Genomic DNA, 27,911 nt, shown 5'->3' on the forward strand with positions numbered 1-27,911 from the left:
AAGGTTAGTCATTAATATATACTGCAACAACATGGGAATAGAGCAGCTGCGAAAGAATTCAACAGTAATGAATCAATGGTACGGAAGTGGAGGAAGCAAGAAGAATGAGTTGAGTAAAGTTTGACTTATCTGACTGTTTTGTTTCGTTTAATGCGCTTTATAATCTGGTGCGCCTAATGGCTTGAAAAATACAGTAAATGTATTTATTTATTATTTGCTATGCCATTTTCTATGCTCAGAGTTAAGTTTACTCTTTAGTTTAGTTAGTTGTTATTTAATTGTGTGAAGGGAACCTGCAAAGCAAAAATTTTCATTGCTCTGCATAACCACGAGGTACATGACAATAAACTTCTTGAATCTTGAATCTTGAAATGCAGCGATAAGCTGACCATTAAAAGGTTGTCAAAACCTATAATATTAATACTTAAATGCTAATGGTTAAATGCTCTCTCCTTTATATTCCAAGCAATGGCTTTTGTTTAAAGGTTATAATGTTAACATGATATTTTTATTGTTGTGATATCTTCCCTAAGAAATACGAGAAACCATTTTACTGTATAATAGCCATGAATCAGGATGAAAAATGCTTTACTGCCCATTTAAATTGCATCTCAAATTTTATCTTTTAACTGAAAACCAGTAATGTTTAAAATTGTTTATTAATTATAAATCAATCATGGATAAAAGGGCTATTTTACTATACAAAGACACCACTGGAAACAAGGCCTTAATTAAACTAGTTAAACTCTTCTGGGCTGGAATAAATAGGGGGCGTGGCTGCATTGCATTTTAGCTCTGTCATGGCCACAGGAGCTGATCACGCTAAATGGAAGATGATTCTTGCAATTCCACCAGCATCCCAGAAGCCTAAAATAGCTCTGGGTCTGTTTTGTTATGGAAGCTGCTTCAAGACCCATGCAGACCAAATTATATTATAGTTTCCGTGTTGAGTATGCTTAAATTTAGGTGATGTCATTTTGGTCATCAGATTGTTAGGCTTAAAGCAGACAAACAGGAATCAGTCTAATAATCTCCACATAAACATTTGACTTTTGAAATGTTCCTACTGTGCAAAAGATGGAACAAAACAGTGTCAAACGCACAGTTTCACATTTTGAGCCGATTTTTCAGTCGTGCGACCGTTTTGGTGATCGGCCCGATTCTGGCCTTCATCGTGCGTCGTGCATCGTGTAGTATACATGGGGTAACAAGAAGCGATTAACACCTCACGACCAGCTCCCGATCATCAATCGCTTGGTCGTGAGGATTTCAAACCTGTGTGAAATCCTCACGACCAAGCAATTGATGATTGGGAGCTGGTCGTGAGGTGTTAATCTATGTTTGGGGGTTACAAGAAAATCACTGATGTTAGGTTTATCCAAGTAAAAACCTTGCTGGGACAATATGAGACAACCTACTGCAGCAGCAAAACAAGATGCAAGACAGAGCTCTTTATGTATTCTCGCGCGTGAGGGAGGCCGACCGAGGTCAAGCGCTGTTCCTTTACTTGAACTCCATCAGACTCTCGGCCGGCTTTCCCGTAGCACTCCTTTTATTCTTGTTACATGAATATGCATAGTTTCATTAACATGTGACATCTTAGAATAGGCATTTGTGTGAATAGAGGATATCTGTCTGTGTGTGCGTGTTGGTGTGTGTATGTTTGTGGGTGTGTGTGAAAATATGACCCCATGAACAACTCCCCATATAACTGGCACCAGGAGTCTTCTGGGAAAGTCCTCCTTGCTGCAATCAACTAAGGCTTGACACTGAACAGATATGTATGTGTTCTGCCATACCATATATCACAGACAAGATGCAACCTCCTCATGACCTTAAGAAAGTGTAGAGTGTAACTAGACCCTCAGCAGACCTAAATAAGGATGAGACATTCTATTAATATATCGAAAAATTACATATCTCTAAGCATAAATGAGATACTTCACAATTATCGTAAACTTATTTTTTTCAGACAATCGGGTTACCCTGGTAACATTTCTACTGTGTTGTTATGGGCCTAACTACAAGATCACTTCAGTGCAGGGGGTGGGGGGGGGGGGTTTGTGTTAATTAGCTGAGGAAAATTTTTGAGCGGTCTACAACTTTTGAGGAGTGGCAATATGAACATTACCTTTATGCTCTTGTTCTTTGTGCAATCAAAATAGGAGTAAACCGTAAACTGTGTCTAAGATAAAGACAACTGCTAACACATCTTGAGCTCTTTACAAACATCTGCAAAGACAACATACTGACATAAAGCAATGGCGGCAGCTACTTAGTTTGATTATTACTCTTTCTGGGCCACAAAATAAACTTTTAAGATATTTTCAGGCGAGAATGTAGCTGTGTAAACTTCAAATATCTGCTGGCATCACAAGTGCTCTGACGTTTTCGGAGACGTCAGTTACTCACCAGCTCAAAAGCTAGCTGGGGTTTCAAGGTTCACAAGAGCCGGCTAGAACAGCGAACTCCCAGCACATCATTTTCAACCCCCCCCGTGGTGTTTCGCTACTCAGATTAAACATGTTAAATAAAGCTGGGCATACACTGTGCGATTTTTGGCCCATTTTGAGCCGATTTTTCAGTCATGCGACCGTTTTGGTGATCGGCCCAATTCTGGCCTTCATCGTGCATCGTGTAGTATACATGGGGTAACGAGAAGCGATTAACACCTCACAACCAGCTCCCGATCATCAATCGCTTGGTCGTGAGGATTTCAAACCTGTGTGAAATCCTCACGACCGTCGTGAGGGTGTCACCGCAGCTTCTCACACTGCGCACGCGCAAACATATAAATGTCGGTGAAAAAGACGTAGTAGCACAGCAGTGCAGCGTGTGATCTGGACACAAGCGATGGAGGTACAACTTGTAGAACTTTGGAAAGCTCATCTGAGCCTTTTCGATGTGGCCTCACAAAATTATCACGACCACAACAACTGTGAAAATAGTTGAATTTACATTGTTGCTCAATCACAGCTGCCTGATCAGTGTTTTTCATTAGCAATTTAGCAAAGTTGATGGTGGTGGTGTGCGTGTCAGTGTGAGTGCAAGACAGAGAGGGAGAGCGAAGGACAGAATTTCTGTTATAACCTTAAATTTTATGGACGTACAGTGTGAGCACTCGGGTCGCATCAGAGCATCGGGCCGTATAGTGTGAGACCCTGCATCGTGACCTACGAACTACTAACCCCTGCGAGTCAATCGTACAGTTTGAGCAGAAGCTGAATAACGCGACTGAAAAAAATCGCACAGTGTATGCCCAGCTTTAGTCACTTAGATAACTTAAAAATGTTATTGTTTGGCTTTTTTCAGTGTTTTATTTGTTCCTGAGTAAATCGGGTTGGCTGAGATTGAAGTTATAGTTTTCACAGAGCTGAATAAATGTCAAACAAAGAACTGATTAAACAGAAGTGTGAGATGGTAGAATTTACTCCAGTTTCCTGTTATATTTGAGGGAGCAAAGAGCAGACGGCTGAGTTTATTGAACTACTCCAAGACAAGTATAGTATACTAAGTATACTACAAGGTTATTTCAAATTGTTGGGTGTAAGTGGCAGTAAGTAACTTAATATAAATAACTTAATTGATTTCAAAATTTTGTTTCAGAGTGGTGTGAGCTGCCGTATAACAGCTGGACAGAATCTCATGTTAGTTCCTGGCTGAAATCCATTGGAATAAAAGAAATGTACAGAGTAAAAATATTGGAGGAGGAAGTGACGGGACCAGTACTCAAAATTGTAGACCGGGATTTCCTCAACAAAACAATTGGAATGAAAAGTGGCCAAATTAAACTCCTGCTGAAGAAACGAGATGAGCTTTTAATACCGGAAGAGCAGAAAATAAAAAATAAAAGTGATTTGCCTCGCAAGTGTAGAGATGGCAAAAAAGAAGCTGATACAGATGTAGGACAAGAATCAAAGATTTCATCACAAGAACTATGTGATGGAGCAGAGGATAAAAATATTCCTACAGAGAGCAATGACAACATATCCACTACGGAAGTGATTTTCTGTGACTATCGTAAATTTGACCAGGATGAAAAGGACTTCAGGTATGTGAAACATCATGTACTTCCTCCTGAGACAGGGACTGAAAACATGATGGTTCCATGTCATGAATATAAGTCACTTGAGATTGCGCACACACTAGACTCAGACAGGTTACGAGTAAAAGTAGCCAGTGAAGTGTTAAGATTTGCATGTGCATGCATGAATATGAGAGCAAATGGGACAATTCACTTTGGCATCATGGATAAAGTCACAGGAACTCACAAGCATGGAGAAATCATCGGGATACCTGTAAACAACCGAGAAGACTTTATAGAAGCATTAAACTACATTGAAAGGTGCTTTGAAGAGTCACAACACAAAGTTGATGCCAGGAGTTGCATAAGGCACCCGCGATTCATTGAGGTGCTTGACAAGGAAAGTAGTGGGAACACATGGGTCATTGAATATGACATTGTCCCAAAAGCGAGCATTGTAAAAGATAAGCTTTACTCTGTTTGTGTTCCTAAATTCTCTGAGAAAGAAGGCAAAGGAAAGTGTGAGAAAGAGAAAATTCCCTATCACAGAGTTGGAGCAAAAACACCACGTGTACTTAAAGATGATCTTGTTCGTTTCATTCAAGGACTGAGAGAAAAAGACCAACAGAGAGAGGAGGCAGAATCTACAAGCAATGAAACTCCTCTGGAGTTTGAAGAGGATCAAAAGAGGAAACTTTCTATCCTCCTAACATGTGGGAGAAAATACATGGACAACTCTCTCTTTTACATAGTTGTAACAAACAAATTCCAACCAGCGCATCTTGACAGCATAAGCTTCTTAGTTCACATGAATTTATTCTGTGTGTTTGACTTTGACCCAGATTCAAAGACATCTGGTCTTTGTGGAAAATACAAGAAACAGAAACCAGCAATAAACACTCACTTTTTTGATGACTATGCAAAAGACAAGAGAATTGCAACTGATGACATCGAAAAGTCTTTACAACTTTTTGAGAGAATAAGTTGGATTTTCTGCAATGGTATAAACAACTTCCCTGGTGGAGAACAACCCTGTGATGAGAAAACCTGGCTCAAAGACAGAAAAAAGAAACTGAAAAAAGTAGTGTCACTCATCTGCAATGACATCCTTCCCAAACGTTCATTTGTTGTTCTCTTCCTGCTCATGTCTGATGTTGAACAGCCAATTGTTGAGACTTTCCATGAATTCTATTCAGAAATGACTGGCCATGAATTTTTGGCAGTTATATCAGAGTCAAAGGAAAACTACAAGAAGTGGTCAAGTCTTGCCCAGGTGTCCTCCCCCATTTCTGATCTCAAAGAAATCAGCATTGTTGAAATGCCACTGAGTCACGTGGATGCCACAGTTCAAAGCATTCAACTATTGAAAAATCAATCCACAAGGACATTACCAGTCCTAAATGGAGGCGTATGCTTCCTAAAGTCTGATGAAGAGTCTATGCTAGATTCTTTGGAAATCATCGGTGTTGACCAGTGTGATGATACAAAACTAGAGATCATGAGTGAAGAGAAAATCAAACAAACTGAGAGCTACTTCTATCGAGGTGGAAAGATCAACTGGATCAACTTCTGGCTTGCTGATAAACACAAGTGTGGGGTGATTATAGAGAGAGATGCCTACAAAGAAGCAAATACCTTACTAGACAAAATAGCACATTGTCCCAAAGCCAAATGCCCCATAGAGAGTGTGAACATATACCATCATCCAGGTAGTGGTGGAAGTACAGTGGCACGGCAGATCCTCTGGAGGTGGAGAAATAAAGTGCGATGTGCAGTTGTTAAGCAGGGTAAGGAACTCACAACTGTCTGTGAACATGCAGTGAAATTGAGGGAACATAATGAGACAGACAAAAGCAAATGTCTCCCAGTACTGCTCCTGCTAGAGGACCACAATCCACATTACATCAATAACATCAAAGTGCACCTTCAAAATGTCATTGCAACCAAAAAGATAAGTCCATCTGTGTTGTGCTTTATCCTGCTCATCTGCAACAGATCAAATGATCCAGAATATATATGCAGAAAATCATCATCTAAAACAGTTGCAGTCACTCACAAATTATCCATAGAAGAGAAGCTTCTGTTCTCAAAAAAGCTTGAGCAACTCAAACTGCAATTTGAACCTGACTTTATCCTCACATTTGTACTGATGACTGAAGGGTTCGAGCGAAGCTACATTAAAGACTTTGTAAAAAATCTTCTAGATAAAATCGATCATTCATCATCCACAACTCGTCTCATCAGATTCGTGGCTCTCCTGAATTGCTACGTAAAAGATTCGTACATGTCTGTGTCACACTGTGAAGCATCTCTCGGCATCGCAACATATATGGATAGAACTCAGTACCATGCCTTTGTGGATCATCTAAGTGATGAAGCCAGGCTCATTTTTATCCACCTTAAAGAAAGTTCAACACACATCCAATCCATACGAATTATTCATCCACTGGTGGCAGAAGAAATTTTGAGTCATCTGTCTGCTAATTTGCCTCAGAATGATATTGCCAAGGATCTTGTCAGTGACAAGGTACTGATCAATCACAGGTTTGGCAGAGATGAATTTCTGAGGTTTGTCAGAGCTCTTTTCATTAGACGCAACAAGAAGAGCAGAGGAGATCCTAAAGACACAAGTTTTTCACCACTTATTGAGCATGTCTGCAGTGTTGATGAAGAGGGTGTTCAGAAAGCTGTTGAGCTCATGAAAGCTGCTTACATAGATTTAGGAGAGGATGCATTTGTAGCACAACAGCTTGCTCGGTTGCTTTACACAAATCTTGGATTTGAAGAGGCTCTTGAATGGGCAGAGAAAGCAAAATCTCTTCTTCCATATAACACATTTATACTCGACACCGTGGGACAAGTGTATAAGCGGTGGTTTTATCACATGCGTGATACCCCTGAAGAAAAACAGCCATCTCCTGAAAGGTGCACCGAAATCATACACACAGCACTCAGAGGAATTTCTGCCTTTCGGGCTTCTGAAAAAACACCTAAAAAAGAGACTGTCAACCTTAGCTCATACTATGGGGAAGTAGATGTTGGCTGCAGCCTCCTAGAATTCCTGTCAGGACTAGATGTTTTTTCAAACGCTACTGGAAAGCTTATGGACTACCTGCTGACAGACTACATACCGGCAGAGGTCAAAAGACCCTGGCAGAAATTTCATCAACAGTTGAAAGGCTTACAGAGGAGCTTGAGCCAAGCACTTGAATGCATTTCTGAGGAACTCAGCTATTTTCAAACTGACATTAATGAGGAGGATGAAGAGCTTGATGCCAGGGATCCAGAGCAAGTGCACAAGCCAAGAGAGTGGCTGACAGACAAGAGTGCTGTATATGCTGGGTTTTTTTGTCTTACACCAGATGAGAGTGGTCAAGCAACTGAAATCAATGAGATTGACATGGCTGGTCCACTTGTAAAGCTTTCTCCATTCCAAAGACAGATGAAGACCTACAGCCTTGGTGGAGGAAATATTACATCCATCCTCTCACTACTTTATGACAAGAATCCAAAGGACGCAGGAAAAAAACTTGAGGACATCTTTAGCCTGTACCCAGAAAACCTGACCTGGAAGGACCTTGATCCAACAGAACTCACAAACTTCATCTTTTGCCAGATAGCTCTCAACTGTATTCTACCTGGTTCCTCAAAGCTCATGTCTCTTAAAAAGTTACAAGAACTCAGCAAGAGATTTGTGACAAAACGGAAAAACATGTCATCGGCAAATGCTCTGTTCCTTCTCTTCCTTCTGTTTTGGCCCGAGACAAGTGATGAAGTCAGTCATAATGACACTGAAATTCTTTTATCTGCCATTGATGCACTTCAAAAACTCTATGAGCAAAAGATTCAACATAGGTCTGAGAGGAAAAGCAAGATCATAACTCACTTCTTTCTGGGAAAGGCAAGAGGTCTTAACAAGATTGTTCACAGAAGCACTCTAGGAAACGCAAAATGGCGTACAGGAGAAATATGGAAGACAGAAAAAGTTGTGAACCTTCTCAAACGGGTTGAAGGGTGGACAGAAAATGAAAACTTGTTTGTGAAGTGTGGAAGCAGTGGCAAGATCAGAGTCATTCCTGTGTACAGTCACTCCCTGCCTCATGGAAACGAAAAGGTAAACTTCTACTTGGGCTTTTCATTTGATGGTGTAGTTGCCTGTAACATCGAAGTGATGGACTAATGTCTTCAGTGTAACTCTCCAATAAATAATAAGTAATAGTAAATCTAGTTTACATGATCTTGAGCTATAAAGAGTTACAGAGTCAAATTTAATAAGGCCTGTGTGAAACAAGAGTTATTTCTTTCTGAGTTTGTTATTGTTTCAGTTCCAAATACCTTTTTTTTGCATGTACCACTGATCTTTATAATTATAAATAAATAAATAAATAATAAATAAATTTTTATTTATATAGCACCTTTCAAGACAGAATCACAAAGTGCTGCACATAAAATTACAAGTCATAAAAAGATTTAAAAAGACTAAATAAAACAGGCAAAATATTAACCAAAAGCAGTTTTAAAAAGGTGAGTTTTGAGTTGTTTTTTAAAAACAGCTACTGAGTCGACAGTTCTTAATGCTTGGGGGAGAGAGTTCCACAGTCTAGGGGCCACAGTGGCAAAAGCTCTATCACCCTTAGTCCTCCTCTTAGTATTTTTTATAGCAAGTAAGCCCAGATCAGATGACCTCAAAGACCTGCTAGGGACATAGGGCTGTAGCAGATCAAAGATGTAGGCAGGTGCCAGTCCGTGCACAGCTCTGTAGGTCAAGACCAGGATCTTAAAATCCACTCTAAATTTAACAGGAAGCCAGTGTAACTGAGATAACAACGGTGTCACATGTGAGTACTTGGAGGATCTTGTCAAAAGCCTAGCTGCAGCGTTTTGCACAACCTGCAGACGATCCAGAGAACCTTTGGTAAGACACATAAACAGCGAATTACAATAATCCAAGCGTGACGAGATAAATGCATGTATAGCAATCTCCAGTTCAGATCGAGATAAAATCGGGTTTAGCCTAGCCACATTTCTTAAATGATAAAAACAAGACCGAACCAGAGATTTGACATGCCCATCCAATGTGAAACTGGAGTCAAAGGTGACACCTAAATTCCTGACAGAGGATTTAACATAGAGTGAGAGAGGACCAAGGGCTTTCACTATCTGCGATAGAAATCTATCAGGGGCGCATACGAGGACTTCGGTTATTTAAGTCCGGTTAATTATGACAACTGTAACACATATGCACACAATGCTGCATTAATATAACTCCTTACTGTGATGGATATATGGAGTTAAACTTGTACTGTTCTAACAGTAGTTCATATTGGTAATTACATTTGATTCACGTTTGTGTTGACTTGTCTGTACTGAAAATCAATGTTGTTTCTTTACTTCTAGAATTGTGATGTTGTATTTGCCCACAAAAATGTCTTAAAAAGAGTTTTTAATCCAAATTACATTTTTACTTGGATAAATAAAGGATAACAAAAATAAAAAGAAGAATGTTCAAAAAGTCAGAGTTTAAAAAAAAAACATGCAAAAAAAAAAAGAATCACTGTAAATAATTTCTGAAACTATTTTTAACAGTGTTTACATTTGGAAAAATGTGGAACATTGTGTTTTTCTGTTGTTAGCATTTTTTTTTTTAATGATCTTTGAATGGTGAAACAAAGTGTGCCTCATTTCTGAAAAAAAAAGGATATTCTTGAGAGACTGCAAATGTGTTCTGAGATCATTTTAATGTGAGACAATACAGTTCTTTTACAGACTTTCATGTAAATACAGACTGCTTTCCTACAAGGCACAAGCATTGCTTTTTCTACTTGACAATATTTGATGATAGCACTTTCTTAACTTACTGTTTTTATTCATTTTGTGTTTGTATCATGAAATGTAGAAATGTTATTTGCATTTACATTTATTTAGTGAAAACCTCAGTGTTCAACATCCAGTGCAGAAAAAATACAAGGTAAATAAAGTTAAATACATCAGAAGTTATGAATTGGTTTATTTAAATTGAGACATTTTACATTGAAAGTTTTAGGTTGAAAACTGAAGCAAAGTACATTATTTCATAAATATGAGCCAATTAATTTTCTTTCATGGAATGGTATACTTCAAGAAGTAAACAGTGTACAGAATTACAAATAATAATAATAATAAGACTATACTTACCAATAAAGTCTGCCTGAATGACATCTGTATATTGCTGAAATCATTTTCAAATGCTCACTAGCATTTATTAGTAGTAGTGAAAAACAATTGCAGCACACCAATATAAAATTCCTTTCAGATTTATGAAGGATGCAGTTTTTCAGAAGATTGTGTCAGACATAAAAAAAATGCCATACCAAATACAATTTGACGAACATCATCAATCAATTATAGTTGTGGTACTTACTGCTTTAACTAACCCATTACTGGCAGAGATTCTCCTTTAAGTAAATAGTTCAATTCAAATGATCAAATGAGGAAAGCTAATAAAACAAACAGGATTAAGTAGTAAAGCCATTTTAGGAACATGTGAAAAGTAGTTTGTTCATTCAAACATCCTGCCACACATTTTAACTGCAAATGGTGATGCTACTGTAGAACTTTTAGGCCTTGAAGATGCCTTTAATAGTCTGTATAATAGTAAAATACATTTGAAAGCTCCATACTTTAAAGACTTTTCAGATGGTCTCACCCACAGAGATCTTCACTGGTCTAAAGATCCTAAAGATTTCAGAGAAAACTTCTGCCAAAAAGTAATTATGAATTTTAAGTTGGTTAAAAATGAAACTCAAGTTTCATTTTAAAACTTTTTTCTTCTGTGCCTGGCTGTGATGCCATTCTTTGTCAAGAAAGCTGATGGTGGTTTTCCCTCTCTTGCCGATGGAAGCAGCATGGACTGCTTTTATTTTAAAAGCAGCAGTGACAGTTTCCCTTTTGAACTATAGCTGCAATTGCTTGTTCCATGGTTATGGCTGCACAGGAATTCTCATTCTTACAGGTCATTTACTACAGATCCACTTTGTACAACACTTCCACCATGATCAGTGCTGCATGATTACATGTGGTTTTCTCTGATCCATTCCACACTATTACACAAAATGTTCACAAACCCAGGACAAGATAACAGAATCAGGATAGTAATACTGAGACTGAGTTTAGTATCCAGGCTTAGGGTTCAGGCAGACTAGTGAAGAGCTTGACCAGTAAATGGAGGACAGGGTAGATAGTTTAATGACAAACAATGAAATATTGTTTACGTTTGTTAACATGTTTAAAGAAAAAGATGCCTAAATACAAGAACACAAACAAGGACCTTCACCAAACTTGCTGCAAGTTTGGGGACACTGATATCCAACGGCATGTAAGCTGTGAGGGCCCCTGATAATGAATGAGAAGACAGAAAACAGTGAGACTTGCCTCTGGCTGAAACAGGGCTACACTGAGACAGGGCCTCAGCCAGTTCCCCCCAATGGCATTGCTACAGGGAAAAGAAAAATCTGGGTTTTAGCACTACAGCCTCTAATGATCTGGATGTTATGCAGCTGTACAATGCTTTCTATCAGTGCCATGTACAGAGCATCAGTAAAAGACTCCCTAGATAAAAGACAATATTTACAAGCATTTTGCATTTCATATACAAGATATCAATGTTTACTGTTCACCTTCAGAACAACAGAGGAGCAGTCACAATGCAGTTTATACCAGGAGTACAAACCTGTTCTGACGTCTCAGCCTAGCAACATCCCACAGAAAAATCTAACATTTCATTACAATACAGTTTCACAGTCATACATATACTAATAAATACCTCCTTTATTTAGAGTTAAGGGAGCAATTGTTCATACAGATATCAAAGACAGAATTAGAGCATGAACAGGTAGTAGAAGCCCTCACCAAACAAAGTTGGGGACACAAGTCCAACAGCACTACGTGCTGTGAAGGCCTCACCGTTTAGCTTAGAACAGAAAGGTATTTACATAAAACTTGCCTTGATAAAGGGTGGATACTGCCCATGTAACTCCAGCGCCTTCACAACACTACGAACCATATCTACTACACTTCTATACACCTAAACATGAAAAGGAAAAAAAGCCACAAAACAGAGATGGTTTCAATCAGAATCAAATCAAACAGGTCAACGTCTTTGATAGATGCAATGTAATATTTCCCATGCCATGGGATGTTTACAGCTCCTGTCTTTGCTGTTTATTTAATGTCTCTTCCTCATAGCTCAGTAGCAGAACATCAGTATACTTTGGTAATATAATACCAATACTGGTTTCTCTACTAGTTGCTGAGGGCATTAGAAAATGGTTGAGAGTCCAAACCTATTGAAGAGAGGGAGCAGACTTCAGTAGTGGCCTCCAGGAGACATGACAGGGGGTCTCGTGACAATGGTTGGCCGTGGAGGGGCTCCCTGGTACACTGGGGGAACAATCGGAGGGGCCTGAATATACGGAGGTATTCGCCCAGGTATGTAGCCTGGCATCCCCTGCTGTGGCCCACCATACTGACCTGCAAGGACCAGGCTCATTGGTTTGCGTTCAAGCCAAAATAAACATAATTTTTACTGCAGTCCTTTTAAGACTCTACAAATATTATCTATAGAGCACTTTCTAAAACAATTAAACTGAACTAGAGTTGAAACATTTCAAGAGTACAAAAAAATTAAGCCAATTAAATTAAATATTTTGGTTTACAGTTGACCTAAAACTACCAGCAGTGTATACCAGGTATGGGATGCCTCATGCTGTGCTGCTGAGGAGCCATCATGCCACCCACTGATGCTGTAGCACTGGTGGTCTGGCCTTGACGGGGAATACTGCACTGGTACTGGGACAACTGAGCCCGAAACTCTTCCTACGGCCCAAAAAAAAGCAAATAAAAGTGATTTGACACTTGACATGTGTAGCTCAGCTGGGAAGAAAAAAAACAAGAAAAAGATTTGTTTTAAATAGCAAACACATTGCATAACTACTTACTTTAACAAGAGTGTTCCAGCTAGAATACTTACCAGTGAGATATCCTCATCAGGGTGGATCAACTTACTGGTTGCACTGGAGGTGGTGAGCGTGGCAGGCTTACTGGTTACAGTGGAGGGAGGTTTGGAGACCGTACTGCTGCCAGCATTTGGGCTGGCCAAACCGGTGGAGGACTGACTGTAGGCTGGGAAAGTGGGCTTTGCGAGGTCGGAGGTAGTGGAGGGGGGAGTGTGAGGGGACCCCGACACTGTCTGCTGACTCTGAGGGAAGAGACAGGAAAGCGAGTTAGAGACACTCAGCATAAAGACCTTTGAGTTTCACAGGGGGGTCAATTTTAGTCAAACTCCAAGATTACTCCAATGATATAGATTATTTGGTCCTTTTTAGCCTTGGCATTCATAATGTTCATGAGCAGGAATAAAATGTATTTGTCTGGAACATCTATAGACAAAAATTTTAATACTTTGATCTCTTCCTTGTATCCATAATAGATGACAATCAAAAAGTGTTTCTTTCATGTGTTCTTTTTTAAAATGAGAATTTATGACCCTAGATTTTTTTATACTCACTAAACTGTAAATTTACATTTTAAAATTTAAAACAGAAAAATCTCTCCAAAACGAAACCTTACAGGACTAATTTTGTGAAGCAGTACAAATATCTAATTCATCTGACTAAATAAGCTTTGACCATATTAATGCCAAGCCTATAAGATGGATCTGTAACATTTTCCTCCACCATTGTAACAGGATAAGTAATCTTTCAAAGTTAGACTAAAATAAAACCAGTTTCTTTAGGTCTGCAGAAAAACTCATGAAAAACGAATAAAGTGCTGAGCATGCTGTCATATTTTGCAACAACAGAAGCCCATATATTATACATATCTGCATAATTCTTCACTTTAACATTTGATTCTAAGGTGATGAAGCTATTTTTAATATTGAGTGAATGCAGATAAATTAAAAAGCAAATAAAAAAAATAGCTAAACATTTTGATTAAGAAAAAAAGAAGAAAAAACAGCTTTGCAAATGAAAGAGATTTAACCTGCCCGCCACAAGCAAACCATACACAGTTGTGTGCATGCCAGCTGTAAAGCAGCAGGTTGTCAGAGTAAAGAGGGCAGACAGCCTCATACTTGTGAAGTGCTAGGGAACAGAGCTTTAGGGGAAGCGGACTGAGTGTCTGCGCTTGGTGAGGCTTTACTTGTACTTGCAACTCGACCGGCCATCTGTAGCACAAGAAAAAAGTAAAGAAAAGGAAAAGTAAACAGAAAAGTCTGTCAATTAAAAGAATTCCTGGGTACAGTCTCCTTTTTTAATCAGCCCGTGCGAGCTTAGACATCTCTTACTGAAGAAAACTGTAATGTCCTGTCAGAATTCTGAGAGAAGGTGAAAACTGTGCAGCCATAAAAAGGCATCAAGGGTTTTACCTGCCCAGCACTCGGGAAAAGAGGTTTTGTGACATCAGGTTGCACCGACGGGCCAGCAGGAACTGCAGGTCTGGGCAGCACGCCTGCAGCAGGCGGGAGCTGAGGCATGTGAGTGATGGCTGGACGAGTACCCATTGGAGGAGGAATGCCTGATACCAGCAGAACAAATTAATTATATGTGTGCAAACACCTCACTGCAGTAGTGTTACTTAGTATTTAAAAATATTAAAAAGAAATAAATTACACTGAGTTACAGAGATCTAAGTGGATCCTGAGGGTGTATGCTAACAGGGCATTACCTGGTGGTACACCGGGCATCATCGGAGGCATCATCCCACCCATTGGGATCATCCTAAATACATAAGAAAACATGATGTTTACAATATACAGCGAGGGTTTGACTGATAGAAAGATTTGATTAAGAATGACAAAGATTTACCCTGGAGGCATTCCTGGCATTACAGGGGGCGTCGCTGGAATCATGGGTGGCACACCTGGCATCATCGGGGGAATTCCTGAAGCAAGTAAAAAAATTGTACTTATCTTATATCAAAACACACGATCCCGCCACTTGATTATGTGCACCGGGGGAATAAGTCCCAGTGGCCAGAATTATGGCCAAAGACTCTAGTCCGCTCCATTGGTTAGCTTTGGAAAATTTGAAGAAGATTTTAAAAAGTCAAAAATTTACAATGTATTTTAATAGGTTTTACAGTTTGATTAAGATTTTTTCACTGTCTAGAAATTTCAGTTTTTTACAGCGTGCCCACAGTAAAAGGAAAAAAAGGAAAAAAAGAGGGAGAATAAAAAAAGACATATTCTGTAAATCAACAAGAACTTTCTGTTTTACAATTACAGGAAAGTCTGGGCATCGAGCAACCAGAATGTTTTCTGAAATTTTTCACATTTAGTGTCTGCTGAAAGATTCCTTAAGTCACTACAGGAGCGTCTCTTTATCATGTAAAAATAAATGAGACATGCTGTTAAAATTTCAATGCTTTTTCAAATATTAATAATTTGAAGGATACTGTTTGACTTTCAACTTCTTTATACTGACAGAAAGGGGAGTTTCACCGATCTACCCCACTTATGATCAAAGTGCACTGTATGTGGCCTATAATGTAAATTGAGTTTGACATCACTGAGCACCAACAATCATTGATAAATACAATATATTACGCCCCCTTGTGGATCATATAGTTACTTCAGATGAGACACAGGAGGTCATTCAAATTCACGTAAGAGAGTACTGGTTTAGCTCACAATAGTTACAGCTCTGACCCGAGGAATCCCTTTGGCAGTACCCTCAAAGGGATGTGTGTCTATGTAACTTACACCATGTGGTTTACACGTTTTGGCTACAAGCTACGTGTTGCACACATAATGCAATCAGCATCTTTGATGTTTGATACTTTATGTAAACTTACAAAACAACAGGAATGAGGCTCAGTAGTTGGGAACCAGCAGTTAGATTATTTTGCACCAAGGGAAAAAGACAAAACAAAAAAAAGCATAAATACTGTGTTGAACAGCAACATGGGGTCACCATTGAGTCATGTAAACGGCACTCTGATGGGAAGACACCACAGGCCTTTCTCATTTCTCTAATTTGTGCTTCGTCACAGGATGTTTCAGTTCCTAAAATGCTTTCAGAAGAAAGAGGAGACGAGGCTTGCCAGAAGCTTAAACCTATAAAGCGTACGTCTGCGTGCGTAAAAGAGACGAGGCACACAGCTGGAACATACAAACCACAGTGCAAGGAGGACTCTTTTTTTAGCATGACCACACTTTCTTCCTTTCACTATTTTTGTGACAAAAACAGGTTTATCTTGTGGCACAGCAACTAAAGTAACATTTATGAACACTGTTATAGCTAAAATAATAAAATACATCTCTGTTAAATGCTACACATAAATTGCGCTGAGGCTCCTTCCTTGCATCTCAAACTAAGACATGAAAAAGGAAGTAGGATTCCATTATAGTGTTACAACAGTCTTGAACACAGCAGATCAAGTTAAATATCTGTTCCCCACCTGAGTAGCTGCCTGGTGGTAATGCTGGGGTCCCAGATCCAACAGGAAGCATGCCAGGCTGGGTCATAGGGGGGACATAGCCAGCTTGTGGCTGACGTGCAGCAGGCTGCTGAAAGGAGGGACCGGGCTCATCGTCGTCTTCATATTCATCAGAGTCATCCTGGTTCTGCTTCTTCTTCTGAGTCTCTGAAAATCAGGATGAGCAGAGTCAGACATGTAGCTAAGACGGATGCTGAGACTATCATGGTGTTAATACCTTGGTTCTTCTGCTCTAACATCCTTCTCCTCTCCTCCATGTCTTTCTCTGGAATACCCTCCATGCCGTATATCTCCAGTTCAATATCTATTCTTCCAGGTATTGCATTAGGAACTCCATCAATGGTCTCTTTATGTACCTACACATGTAAAGTGGTACAGCGTGGTAACTTCACTGCACGAAGACACGATTTAGCTTGACTTCACTTGCATTATTATCGCTTCCTCACCTGCATACAGTGGATGGCGAGCCCGGGGCCGGTGTACAGCTTCTTATGACAGATGTGGCACTTGAAGTGTTTGGCTTTCTGATGCTGGATGAGAATCTTTTCATCATCGAAATCTCTGTTACAGTACCTGAGATAACGGCTGAGGAAACTTTGGATGATAAACTCGCTGTACTTCCAGGTGAAAATATAGTTTAGTCACTACAGATATTTTTTAATATGTATTTTATTTAGTATCGCTAAAAATAAGCTGAACAGCCACATGCCAAGTAAACAAATAACTGTCATGTTAGCTAAGTGTTGGTTAATAGCTGCTAATTCACACAACCGTTAGCTGACAGGACATAGAAACGGGTCCCGACTGGCGTAATATAACAGTATAATGTAAGGCGTGCTAAAGGATACCAACACCAAGGCTTCATCTGCTTTTTCTTCTTCCTGCCCATGATTTTAGCGTTGTAAGTTCACTGCCTGCTAAAAATAAAAACACCTCACAGAGATGGCGTCAGCTCTCCAACATCCCATAACACACTGCGGCCAGTCCCCAAACCTCTGTGATTTAAACAAACACTCACCTTAAAACCTGTTAGGACAAAATCACAATTATTAAAGATTTTCAGTATTTGACGATACGTGGTTACCTTAAACATATCTGTGGGTTCACATACATGTGATTTTTATTTATTTATTTATTCATATATGTTATTTAACAGCAGTCTTCTCTGTAAACTCTAGAGATAGCTGTGTAGACCAACAGTTTCTGAAATACTCAGACCAACATGTTCAAAGTCGACTCAATCCCATTTCTTCCTCATTCTGATGCTCGGTTTGAACTTCATCAGGTCGACCTGACCACATCTACATGTGCTGCCACGTGATAGACTGGTTAGATATTTGTATGAAGCAGGTGAACAGGTGTACTAATTAATAAAAATACACTATAAACATGTGCAGGTATTATGTATTATATATTCACAAATTAGTTTAAGGATACGATAATAATTCCTAATTATCAATTTATAGATGTCACATTATTAATTAATTATTAGCGTGTTATTCTTAATTTACGACCCAGATAAACAATGAAGAAAATACAAAACTACAAGATTGAGCTATATGAATCACAGTATGCAAAATAAGCAGATCATAACAGAAATACAAACAAGATATATTTAAAAAAGACGGCAGAGTTACATTGACATTTAATAAAGACATTAAAAACGTTGCAAGCTTTTTCGTTATAGGATGTTACCCTCTGTCTTTATTTACCTGGTCGGAACCAGGAACTTCTAGCAAACCACTTTGAAGTCGGACATATTTTGAAACGTACAAAGAGGACATGCGCAGTAGGACCATAAACGAAGCCGTTGTTTGTTGGCTTTCAGTTTAATATCAGTGAGGGCTTCAAACGTTTACAGTCCTGTTTTTTTCATATCAAAGCAGCTCAGCTAAACAATAAAGTTTGTCCTTGTTAACTTCTACTGCAGCCGCTGCTAGCTTCCTCCGTGCAGCATGTTTGCCTCCCAAACCTCGTCCTTCCAAGATTCAATCGACGTGGAGGAGAGAGATGACTTTGACAGCGAAGAAATCGCTGGATACAACCAGAAGATTCAGCTGAACTGCTACTACACCATCTATCTTTATCAAGGCACAAGGTAACCGTGGCTATTACTCGGCTAGGTTTCTGCTTTGCAGAGATTTGCTGCAACCATATGATGCCTATGGTTCTGCTTCTTGCATCGATACCTCGAATTTATGAGCATGTTTAAAATGTTAGGATTATTACTGTGGATAACCCTTATCCTCCTTTTATTTCTGAACACAGCCAGGAAAGATATCTCTGTGTAGTTTATGGTTTTATTTAGCTGTATTTGTCCCTACTCATGCTGACATGCGGGTAAAGCCGTCTTTATACATTAAACTCTAACCAGGTGATGAGTAAACTGTTGATTGTCTTAGATCTGAGGCTTCTGGGGAAAATGTGGCATGGAACCAGAGACGAGCAGACTCCACAACCAGTCAGGAAGACTTTAGGTAACGAAGGAGCCAGCGCTTACCTTCCACTTGCTTTGCCTGGTTTCTCTCTGGCTTTCTTTGTTGTGCATCAGTGTTTCCACGAGCTGCCACCGGCAATCCGATTAACATGGATTCAGTGCTGTTTTCATTCATGGTTTTTGTTCCGACTGGTCATCACTCTGCTTCTGAGTTATGTGGCCTTAAGGTGCCTCCTGATCTAAACAGTGGCTCCACTTTTATGTATCAACTACTGTTGGTAAAAAAAAAAAAAAAAATAATAATAATAAAGAATAACTTTGAATGTCTTTGTAGAGTATGGAAAAGTTTAACAACTATGTGACTCAGTTGTGTGTTGTGTGTGGCCTATTGTCATCAGCTTTCTCCATCTCCTCTCCATCGACTTCAGTGGCTTCCACAAACCTCTCATCCCCTGCACCAGCTGTTTTTATGCCCACTGACTCTCTGCTTTGCCCACAGCCTCACACTAATTGACAACAGCCTGCCATCAGAGGCAGAGCCAGAGCTGCGGACCTACATTTCAAGGAGGCTGAGCAAAGGAGCCCTGCTTGGAGGCATGGGCAACATTGCCACTGTGGAACTCAGGTAATAATTTTACATACAGCAGTGGTAAGCTTACACACACTCGATATGCTTTCTTTGAACTGTTCTTCTTCCAGTGTGGAATGATTGTACAGCTACATCTTTAAGAACTTTAAAAATAAAACAAGAACTGGGTGCACAAGTTTCAATTTATTTAAGATTTTCTGTAATCCACGCAGAGTCAACAAGCTTCTGGCATAACTTCAGCTGGATATTTGAGCACTGATTTGAGGCCCTGGTACTACATGTTTTGAACCTCATCTCGTTTGTTAGACTTGTGCAGGTCATCCTGTGGAAGCATATTATGTATTTGTATCATAGTGAATATAGCCCATTTCATTTAACCACACTAATCAAAAGCTAAAGTTTAACTGGAAATATGCTTCAGCAGTGGAAATGTATATGTTTATTAACACAGCCGTTCTGAATTTTTACTCTACAGTATTCCAGAGCAGGCCGTCGGCTGCTACTGCTGCCTCCTGGAGCAGGAACGGTCTCCCGAACAGCCGGATTCCGATGGAAATGGATATGTCATCTGCTTTATGGGAGGGTCTGAAAAAGGACTGAATTTATATCCTTTTGTATAAAATAAGCCAAAGTTATAAGTAAATTGTTTTCCAAGACTATTACTAGGGATGCACCGATACCGATACTGGTATCGGGTATCGGGGCCGATACTGTAAAATGTGTGCGTACTCGTACTCGTAAAAGTTAACCGATACCATGAACCGATACTAATGTAGCCCGGATGGGAATACTCATAATTCCCATGGACTTAAACGCCACGGTAACATAAGGTGTTCACAGTTGATGTTATGTGATGTAACTCTACCCTAAATGTAATTTGCCCTGTAATATGTCACAAGGTAAATACAGGTAATTAGAGCAATCAAACTGTTATGTTAATCATAAAAGTATTATTTTATGGTATGTAACTCTGAAGGAGTTAAAATATTTTTCAGAGTTCTAATTTTCTGGAGGCCCGTGAAGGTAGCATAAAAGCGGGACCTGTGTATCTGTTGCAATGGAGGAGGAGAAGAGAACGGCATGGAGAGATGCACGAGGTTAGCTGAACCAAAGTGAGAGACCCGGCTAGTTTTACTGAGGTTAACTAGCACAAAAGAGTGTGTGACTAGAAAGCTGACCGTGTGGGAGCTTCACAACAGAGTGTGGGTGAAGTGACTTTTTGTTTCAATGGTCGCACCACCGTGCTGTGTTTCCAGCTAAGACCGCCGAGGCTAAAGGCTAGCCGGACTGCTTGGCCGCCAAGGAGGCAGCCGCTATGGACTATCGGAGAGCTGGACTGTGACTGGCTAACGTGCTGTAGCAGAGACAGCATCGGGTCCGCAGGGAGTGGATTTAGTGTGGGACTGGTGAATGGCGACCTACCGATCAGCTGAACTGTAAGTCAGACTTTTGTGCTCTTACTGGGGAGAAGAGGATTTTTCTCCATCGTCCGGCGTGAGCAGCAAACAGGCCTGCAACAAGTGTGAATGTGGCGTGTGGAGCCCATGTGTGAATATTGTGTGTTTAGTGGATTTATATAACGTGTTTTGGAGTGTATATTAGTGAGTCACTTACCAAAAGGTGATAACATAAGTTGGGTTGTTTAATATAATTTCAAAGGGAATTATGTCATTTATACAGTGTATTTCATTTGGTTAAGGAATTGGAATATCATTTGAGTTTAAAAAAGGGATGTGTTGTACAGTATTTGTCTCTGCCCTTACGTTCAGTAAACGTTTCGTTTGGGTTAAAGAGTTGTCTGGGGTCGTTTCTTTACTACTGGTTAAGTTTAACTTGTGTGTGGTAGAAGTATCGGTTTTTGTACTCGGTATCGGCAAGTACTCAGATCCAAGTATCGGTATCGGATCGGTTTGAAAAAATTGGTATCGTTGCATCCCTAACTATTACACATGATCCTCCTTGCTGTTACGGAATGTGTTTCACTGCATTGTTGTGGTGCGTCCCTATCGCAGTTCAAATTCCTTGACTGCATACACATTCAGATTAGAGCTTGATAAGTACGTCCAAGGTCTGCACAGCAGCCTGCAAACCCCAGAGGTATGACAGTGCAATAACAGTGTAACTGTGTACCAATAAATGTATATGTTATAGTATTATCCATGCAAGACTGACGTGTCCCACTTTGTTTGTGTTTTAGCTGCAGAACCTTGAAACAGAGGTGCGCCCCTATCTGAGTCAGTGGTACGAGGAGTCTGTGATGCACATTCATCGAGTGGTGCAGCTGGTCCAGAGCAACATCAGCTTCCTGCTTCACGCTGTGAGTCATTTCTCACCACTACACTGTTTATTTATTGAAGTATATCCAGTAAAGATAAGTGCTTACAAAACAAACACTCATCTGATACAAGATAATAAATAATTAAGACAAGAATGGAGGACTGAAGTATAACACTGCGAGTTGCTCTAGAGAGGAGTTTTGTTTAGTAGGTACAATACTCCATGAGACAAGCGTTGGAATAATATCAGAAGCTTGTGACATAACCCTGATGAGGAAGACATTACATAACAGTTACCAAAAGTGTTTCTAGAAACAAACCTCGGTCACAGGTGTGAGCGAGGTTTGGTTTGCTCTCATTTTAAAAATATGACATCATTTCTATCATCAAAACACCCCTCACTTGATCCTCAAGACTCAAAGCAATTTTATTTTTTTACTGAATAAATAGATTTTTATAAATTTTTGGGGCGCTAAAAAAACAGATTTAATTAAGCACAGGTTTCCATAACTACAGTGAGACTTGCCAGGGTTTCCACACATTCACTGTCTGTGTGATCAGTCTTTATCCTGGTTTGTAAACAGTATTTTACAATGACATCTGAAAAGTATTGGAACTACATATACTCACCGACCACTTTATTCGGTACACCTCAGTAATAGCAGGTTGGACCCCCTTTGGCCATCATAAAATAATAAATTCTTTATTGCTTAGATTCAACGAGGTGCTTGAAACCTCAGAGATTTCAGTTAATTTTGACATAATTACACCCAGGAGGAAGATGAGTGTTACTTTGGTTCTGGGTGAACTGGTTTTGAAATCATGGTTTAGCTGTCTGTTTGTTTCCAGCTTAATTCTTTTCAACCTCTAAAACCTTGTGTGCACAGGCTCTGAGTCACACACATGTCGAGGTCATCAATTCAGACGAGAGGACGAAGGCTGACGTTTCCAGGTGAGTGACGTGACGAAGTCCATCCTGAACTTCATGTATCAGGTCTGTCTTTCTTCCTGTTGTTCATGTTCAGCAGTTCAGTGTGAAGAAGAAAAAAAAACATCCACTTTATGCTCTCAGGTTCATCAAAGCAGCCAGTTTGCAGGGACTTTCCCAGCAAGACACCACGACCGCTTCTCTGTGCAAGGCTATATCAGAGGACGCACAGTCTGCCCTGATTATAGACTGCTCCACCAGCCCACCCACACTCACAAAAACTGGTAACTCACACACTGTGACATACACGTACTCTGTGTCTGTGTAATGTCTGAGCAACTAATAAAGATGTTTTGTCCCCTCAGTCAGTAACCGTTTCTGTGATGACTGGATTCAGGCATTTCTGAATGCTGCAGAGCGTTGTAATCCGTTCTTGCTCAGACAGATTCTGGAGAACTTTAAACTTAAGGTGGGAAAACACACACAGACTGTAGCAGGGTTTCTCAGGCTTTCTGGATATCTGGACCCAGTTTTCTGCTTCTAAAGTCAGATTAATTTCAGTTTAAATATAGCTTTCTTTTTGAGATAACACATTCAATTATATTTAAGTGGAAATAATTAAAATGTTATTTTAATGAATATATTAATGTCAGACACATATCAATTCATATATTTTCCACTAGCCCACATCTTCTCATTTCCTAATATCAGGCACAACTTCTTTTTAATTTTTTTACTTGTTGCCTTTTTTTCCACCTTCACCTCTTCCCTTTTTGTAAAACCTACTACTTTGTCTCTCCCTCTGCAGGCTATCCAGGACATGAACAGCTTGAAGCGCTTTGTGCGGCAGGCAGAGATGAGTCACTACGCACTATTTCGCTGCTGCCAGTTCCTGCAGGGCTGCGGAAACGGGGACGTGCTCCTGCAGAACGCCCGGGCTGAGCACAGCGACCTGCCCGAAGCCTGCAGCATCATCACGGTCCTGGAGGAGTTCCTCAGGGAACAATCCCAGGCCCAAGCGTGATCCCCGACCGACGTGCACTACCAGCAAACCTCACACTACAATCTAAAATATCAGATATCCTGAGAGAATCGCAGCTGTCGAGGCTGCTGTGTAATAAAATGTGTAAGTTATAAAACTATGTTCTGGAGACTGGTTGTCAGACTTGGAAGATACTGTACTGTAAAGCAGTGACAGATTTAGTAGCATCACTGTATTAACAATGACAACTATTAACGCCAGCTGTAATTCACAAATGATAACTTTCTAAGGACATTACCTCAGTGAAGATAAGTACAAATTGAAGAAAAACAGATTGTTTAAACTGCAGTTGTTGAGTGGGTAGTGCAGCTTGTGTTGTGTATCACGATACTATGAACCAAATATTATTTCTGGTATTTTTGCTAACTGACAAAATGACAACAGGGCGTGGAGTGTGGCTTATTTAATTCTATTCTTATCAATTCATTAATATTTAGAATTTATTTTGACTCTAAGGGGGAAAAAAAATTACTGCGACTGCACAAATCACTTTTTACGCATTGCTTGTTACATACGTGCGCCTTGTTTTTGCTTGTATTTCAACACAATATATGCACTACTAAATTATTTTAATGAGTAAGGATACTGTGTATGTACCAACTGTATGTTTAGTCTTATTCTGGTAACAGAAAAAAATTAATTGTCGTACTTGTAACGTGTGAATATTGTTTACATTCAGTATCACAGCCTTCATCAGCTCACAGGCACCACGTGACCGCTCGCTACATCACTGAACTGAGTGCGTGGCGTTTAAAAAGTTTCCCACAAAAAAAAAAAAAATGAAATAAATAAGAGATTAAAAATACAGATTTGACAACAAGCTCATGGTAAACTTTTACTTTCTTTCCTTCATTTAAAGTGTTTTAGCATTAAGCTCAGATCATTCCCATTAAATCAAGTCCAAAGTGTGTAATAGAGCAATATCAGTAAAGTATAATGGTGTATACTTTTAAACTGTGAACCAGGTTTGACATGTAAAATGAATTGTTTTTACTTTTGTGAAACATAGTGTGACTGACCCTGCAGTTCTTCTGTGTACACATTTCTGTACAGCATGTTTTCTCTACCTATAAATATGTGTTTGTGGTTCTCTGGTCTTGTATAGAAGGAGTAAATAAATACCACAGTTGAACCTCTGTTGCGGTCGTATCTGTTGCCTAGTTTTAGACGAAACACTGAACAAAGATAAGGGATGTTATTTACATATATATAAATAGTACTAGTATCTAATACTGCTACTTCTAGTAAAACAAAACAAATAAAATACAGAAATGAACAGTTCCCAAGGTTGACAGTGTGTGGAGTTGCATGTGCTGATGTTCTGAAACCACAGCTCAAATCATCCACTTAGTTCCTTCCTTTGGCTGCAACCGATACAATGAAACTGTGTGCAAGTGCATTTCAGAGAACTGATGCAGTTTTTACTGCCTGTCTGCCTTTACGTACCAGCATCAAAACAAACTATTGCAGCACACGTTAAAAGTTCTCATTGTGTAGAGTTGGTGGGAAAATAAACCAAAAAAATAAACCATGAGAGTAGAAGACGCAATTAGTTTCATTTAAAACTGAAACAAAGATAAAGAGATGAAGCAGCGACGGTCTTCCAATCCAAAGCTGGTGAGTTTGCCGGCCTCCACCGATGCTCTGAAACTACACCTCATATATTCCAGTAGGTTCCTTCCTCTGGCCGATCGTCTGCAGACACAAACAAACAGCGTCAAATGTGTCATAGTTTATGAACAACTGTGTGTGATATAATTGTTTAACCGGGTTAAGTCATAGTAGGTACCTATGGTGTGAGCAGACATGGTTCTCAGGAGTGAGCTTGGCACGTCATAAACACTCTCTGCGAGGGTGTGAAATGGATAAAACATCAGCAAACAACAACAAATATTCACTTTTCACTTATTTCCTCTACAAGCAAAACACAGTCTCACCATGACATTCAGCAGTCTTTCTGTAGGACGCAGGGACATCGTAAACGTCCTCTTCTGCCTCTGCTGACGGGTTCACCTTATACAACCCTGAAGATGTGACACATATTAGAGCCCCCTCTTGGACATCTGCGTGCTCTTATTGTGAAAGCTTAATTATTTAAAGAAAGTTTTTGGTCATACTGTTTCTAACAGGCAAAACATCATAGTGTCCTTCTTGTCCGGCCTCTGCACTACTCATCTGGCTGGACCACTGGGGATCGCTGGGACAGTCATCTGAGAACAGCAGCATTTAGCACCAGAAATAACAATTCAAGCTGTGATGGTGCAGAGAAACAATCATGATGTTTACCGTTGCGATTCTGGTAAGCTTTCCCTGTGTTCTGATAAATCTCCTCCTCGTTGTCCTGCTCTGTGGGCTGCCAGGTGTTTTGGGGCTGAGAGGTCTCCTTGGGTTGCCAGGTGTCTTTGGGTTGCCAGGTGTCTTTGGGTTGCAAGGTGTCTTTGGGTTGCAAGGTGTCTTTGGTGCGGGGGCAGATTTTATGGGGTTGTGCGTAGATGTAGTCAGAGGGAGGGGGCGCAGAGAGGGGCCGAATTGGAAGCTCCTCCATGACACTTTCGCGGTGTGAGCAGATGGGTGCCATGCTATGTAGTCTTTCTCGCTGCTCACACACATCAAGTCTGAGGAGCAGAAAAAGTGAAAGGTCAAAAAAAACTTAAAAAAAGAAGATGATTTGCCGGGATATGATTGTAAATTCAGATCTTACTGTGCGTCCTCAGAGACGGAGGTCGTAGAGGCAGAGAGATGCATGGCCTGCCAGAGATATCCCACCCACTCCTTCCTGAGGTCCTCCGTCTCTGCTGCCTGCACCACACACACACGCGTCCAGTGGTTGAAGAAGGAAAAGGATTGAGCTTACAACTGACAACATGGATATCAAAATTAAAAGTATGACATCTCTAAAACACAGTAATGACTCACCAATACTTTTTTCTTTCCATTGGTCATGGTTATTTCAAAAATAAAGCGCTTCCTGTCAGCTTTCTGGACCTCTCGCACTGACTGCACCTGACCCACAGGACAGATGACACATTTAAGTAATCCAAACTCACGTACAGATGGCACAACAGCTGCGGAAGTACCCCAGAAATCACAAAAAGACTGCAAAATATGTGCTAGTGCATTTCAGAGAAGTGGTGCTCATTTAAAGATAAAGGGTGCTCACAACCTAAAATACGGCACTTTCCTTATTCAGAGAAGAGGTTAAAGCAGTCATGAGTGTGAGACTGGCTCATAATAGTGGTGTAAAATGAAAGAATACATTTTATTTTTAAATTTATTTCTCATTATTGTGAGCCAACTTGCGAGTGAAGCCATCAAATGAATGCAGTTCATCAGAGGCATCAATTAGTGAGGCACCACTGCTAGTGCTAACAAATAAAAAACACTCAATAAAAATGCTTACTGCGGTTAATTTAGGCACTTACTGCCACAAGTGCAAAATCAGCTTCCTGTACAACAACGGTAATAATCGGGGATATGAAGGACTTACTGTGTATATGTAGTAAAATCCTCTCAAGCTCGACTGCAAAGAGAAAAACGTCCAGTGTGAACATACAAAGCAGTGAGATCTTTACAAGAGGCATTTTCTAGTTCTACCTGTAATGAAACCATAATTAAACGGGAATTACTAATTAAATAAAACAAAAACACTTACAGCACTTCCATTCTTCTTAGTGTAGAAGAACAAGGTTGTGTTTTGAAGCCTGAACCAGTATGTGACCCATCTCATTTTCTACAACCACAGCAGAGAGTGACCAAAGTCACTTTCTAACACAACAACCGTAACGTTCAGTAACTCAAGGGTAAAAGGAGCTTTATAACTTACCACCGTGTCTTTTCTTTTTTGTAGAAAGCTCTCAAAAAGCAGCTCGGTCCCATCCACAGACATGTTAACCTTCAGATTACAATTTCACACTGTGGCTGCCAGTTCTTGCTACCTGTGTGCGTGTGGTGAGACTTCCTCATTGCTCGAACTGAGAGCAGTATCGCTTGCAGCCACATCACCTTCTCACTTCTGCATTCTGCACAGAAGTCCTATTTGTTTGAGTTCACGTCACAAAGCTAGTACAGCAATGACCATTTCTACTATGACTGCTGCTTCTATTCAGTGACACACACACACTCACACTTTGTGACATAA

At 39.9% G+C, this 27,911-nt stretch overlaps 4 protein-coding genes across 14 annotated transcripts in view; 2 read left to right on the top strand and 2 right to left on the bottom strand.

The window, feature by feature from the left end:
• Positions 1-10,017, top strand: part of LOC120439751 (sterile alpha motif domain-containing protein 9-like) — a 22,888-nt gene extending 12,871 nt beyond the window's left edge. For all 5 annotated transcript variants that reach the window (XM_039610744.1, XM_039610746.1, XM_039610747.1 and 2 more), the window contains one exon: positions 3,607-10,017. In XM_039610744.1, the coding sequence (XP_039466678.1) occupies positions 3,607-8,204 (4,598 nt within the window). In that variant the 3' untranslated portion in view covers positions 8,205-10,017. The remainder of the gene's footprint in view (positions 1-3,606) is intronic.
• On the bottom strand, positions 9,744-17,522 carry LOC116315648 (BUB3-interacting and GLEBS motif-containing protein ZNF207-like). 4 transcript variants are annotated; one of them, XR_005612728.1, is made up of 13 exons: positions 17,350-17,521; positions 16,948-17,074; positions 16,719-16,857; positions 16,463-16,648; positions 14,869-14,944; positions 14,729-14,781; positions 14,430-14,578; positions 14,136-14,228; positions 13,032-13,259; positions 12,748-12,877; positions 12,346-12,532; positions 12,006-12,086; positions 9,744-11,495 (listed from the first exon to the last, which is right to left on the bottom strand). XR_005612728.1 is itself a non-coding variant. In XM_031733994.2 (12 exons), exons 1-11 carry the CDS (start codon positions 17,388-17,390, stop codon positions 12,369-12,371), a joined length of 1,386 nt encoding a protein of 461 aa, XP_031589854.1. In that variant the 5' UTR covers positions 17,391-17,521; the 3' UTR covers positions 9,744-12,086; positions 12,346-12,368. The 4 variants fall into 4 exon arrangements, 3 of the variants coding, with proteins under 3 accessions (XP_031589854.1, XP_039466683.1, XP_031589855.1); XM_031733994.2 differs by having other exon boundaries at positions 9,744-12,086; XM_039610749.1 differs by having other exon boundaries at positions 9,744-12,532; positions 17,350-17,522.
• c4h17orf75 (chromosome 4 C17orf75 homolog) lies at positions 17,040-24,909 on the top strand. Of its 4 annotated transcripts, none has more exons than XM_039610751.1 (11): positions 17,040-17,125; positions 18,432-18,599; positions 18,904-18,978; positions 19,438-19,563; positions 20,003-20,131; positions 21,564-21,624; positions 21,725-21,844; positions 22,691-22,755; positions 22,876-23,015; positions 23,097-23,200; positions 23,540-24,909. In XM_039610751.1, exons 2-11 carry the CDS (start codon positions 18,457-18,459, stop codon positions 23,753-23,755), a joined length of 1,179 nt encoding a protein of 392 aa, XP_039466685.1. In that variant the 5' UTR covers positions 17,040-17,125; positions 18,432-18,456; the 3' UTR covers positions 23,756-24,909. The 4 variants fall into 4 exon arrangements, with proteins under 4 accessions (XP_039466685.1, XP_039466684.1, XP_031589847.1 ...); XM_039610750.1 differs by lacking the exon at positions 17,040-17,125 and adding an exon at positions 18,263-18,339; XM_031733986.2 differs by lacking the exon at positions 17,040-17,125 and having other exon boundaries at positions 18,270-18,599.
• LOC116315643 lies at positions 24,596-27,797 on the bottom strand. The gene is made up of 10 exons (XM_031733988.2): positions 27,597-27,797; positions 27,426-27,503; positions 27,261-27,293; positions 26,690-26,776; positions 26,475-26,572; positions 26,060-26,388; positions 25,891-25,983; positions 25,711-25,797; positions 25,563-25,619; positions 24,596-25,468 (listed from the first exon to the last, which is right to left on the bottom strand). Exons 1-10 carry the CDS (start codon positions 27,657-27,659, stop codon positions 25,431-25,433), a joined length of 963 nt encoding a protein of 320 aa, XP_031589848.1. The 5' UTR covers positions 27,660-27,797; the 3' UTR covers positions 24,596-25,430.
• Positions 27,798-27,911: the final 114 nt, after the last annotated feature.

Source organism: Oreochromis aureus, linkage group 4, assembly GCF_013358895.1.
Source record: "Oreochromis aureus strain Israel breed Guangdong linkage group 4, ZZ_aureus, whole genome shotgun sequence".
Taxonomy (NCBI): Eukaryota; Metazoa; Chordata; class Actinopteri; order Cichliformes; family Cichlidae; genus Oreochromis; species Oreochromis aureus.

Coding starts and splice junctions, on each gene's coding strand:
- LOC116315643 (XM_031733988.2), bottom strand. CDS start 27,659: ATGTCTGTGGATGGGACCGAGCTGCTTTTTGAGAGCTTTCTACAAAAA. Junction 27,294..27,425: donor CTAAGAAGAATGGAAGTGCT/GTAAGTGTTTTT, acceptor TTCTCTTTGCAG/TCGAGCTTGAGAGGATTTTA. Junction 26,777..27,260: donor GATTTTACTACATATACACA/GTAAGTCCTTCA, acceptor CCTGTGGGTCAG/GTGCAGTCAGTGCGAGAGGT.
- LOC116315648 (XM_039610749.1), bottom strand. CDS start 17,390: ATGGGCAGGAAGAAGAAAAAGCAGATGAAGCCTTGGTGTTG. Junction 17,075..17,349: donor CAGATGAAGCCTTGGTGTTG/GTATCCTTTAGC, acceptor CCGTTATCTCAG/GTACTGTAACAGAGATTTCG. Junction 14,945..16,462: donor ACCACCAGGCAGCTACTCAG/GTGGGGAACAGA, acceptor TACTTGCTTCAG/GAATTCCCCCGATGATGCCA.
- c4h17orf75 (XM_039610751.1), top strand. CDS start 18,457: ATGTTTGCCTCCCAAACCTCGTCCTTCCAAGATTCAATCGACGTGGAG. Junction 18,979..19,437: donor ACCAGTCAGGAAGACTTTAG/GTAACGAAGGAG, acceptor CTTTGCCCACAG/CCTCACACTAATTGACAACA. Junction 21,845..22,690: donor TCAGCTTCCTGCTTCACGCT/GTGAGTCATTTC, acceptor TTGTGTGCACAG/GCTCTGAGTCACACACATGT.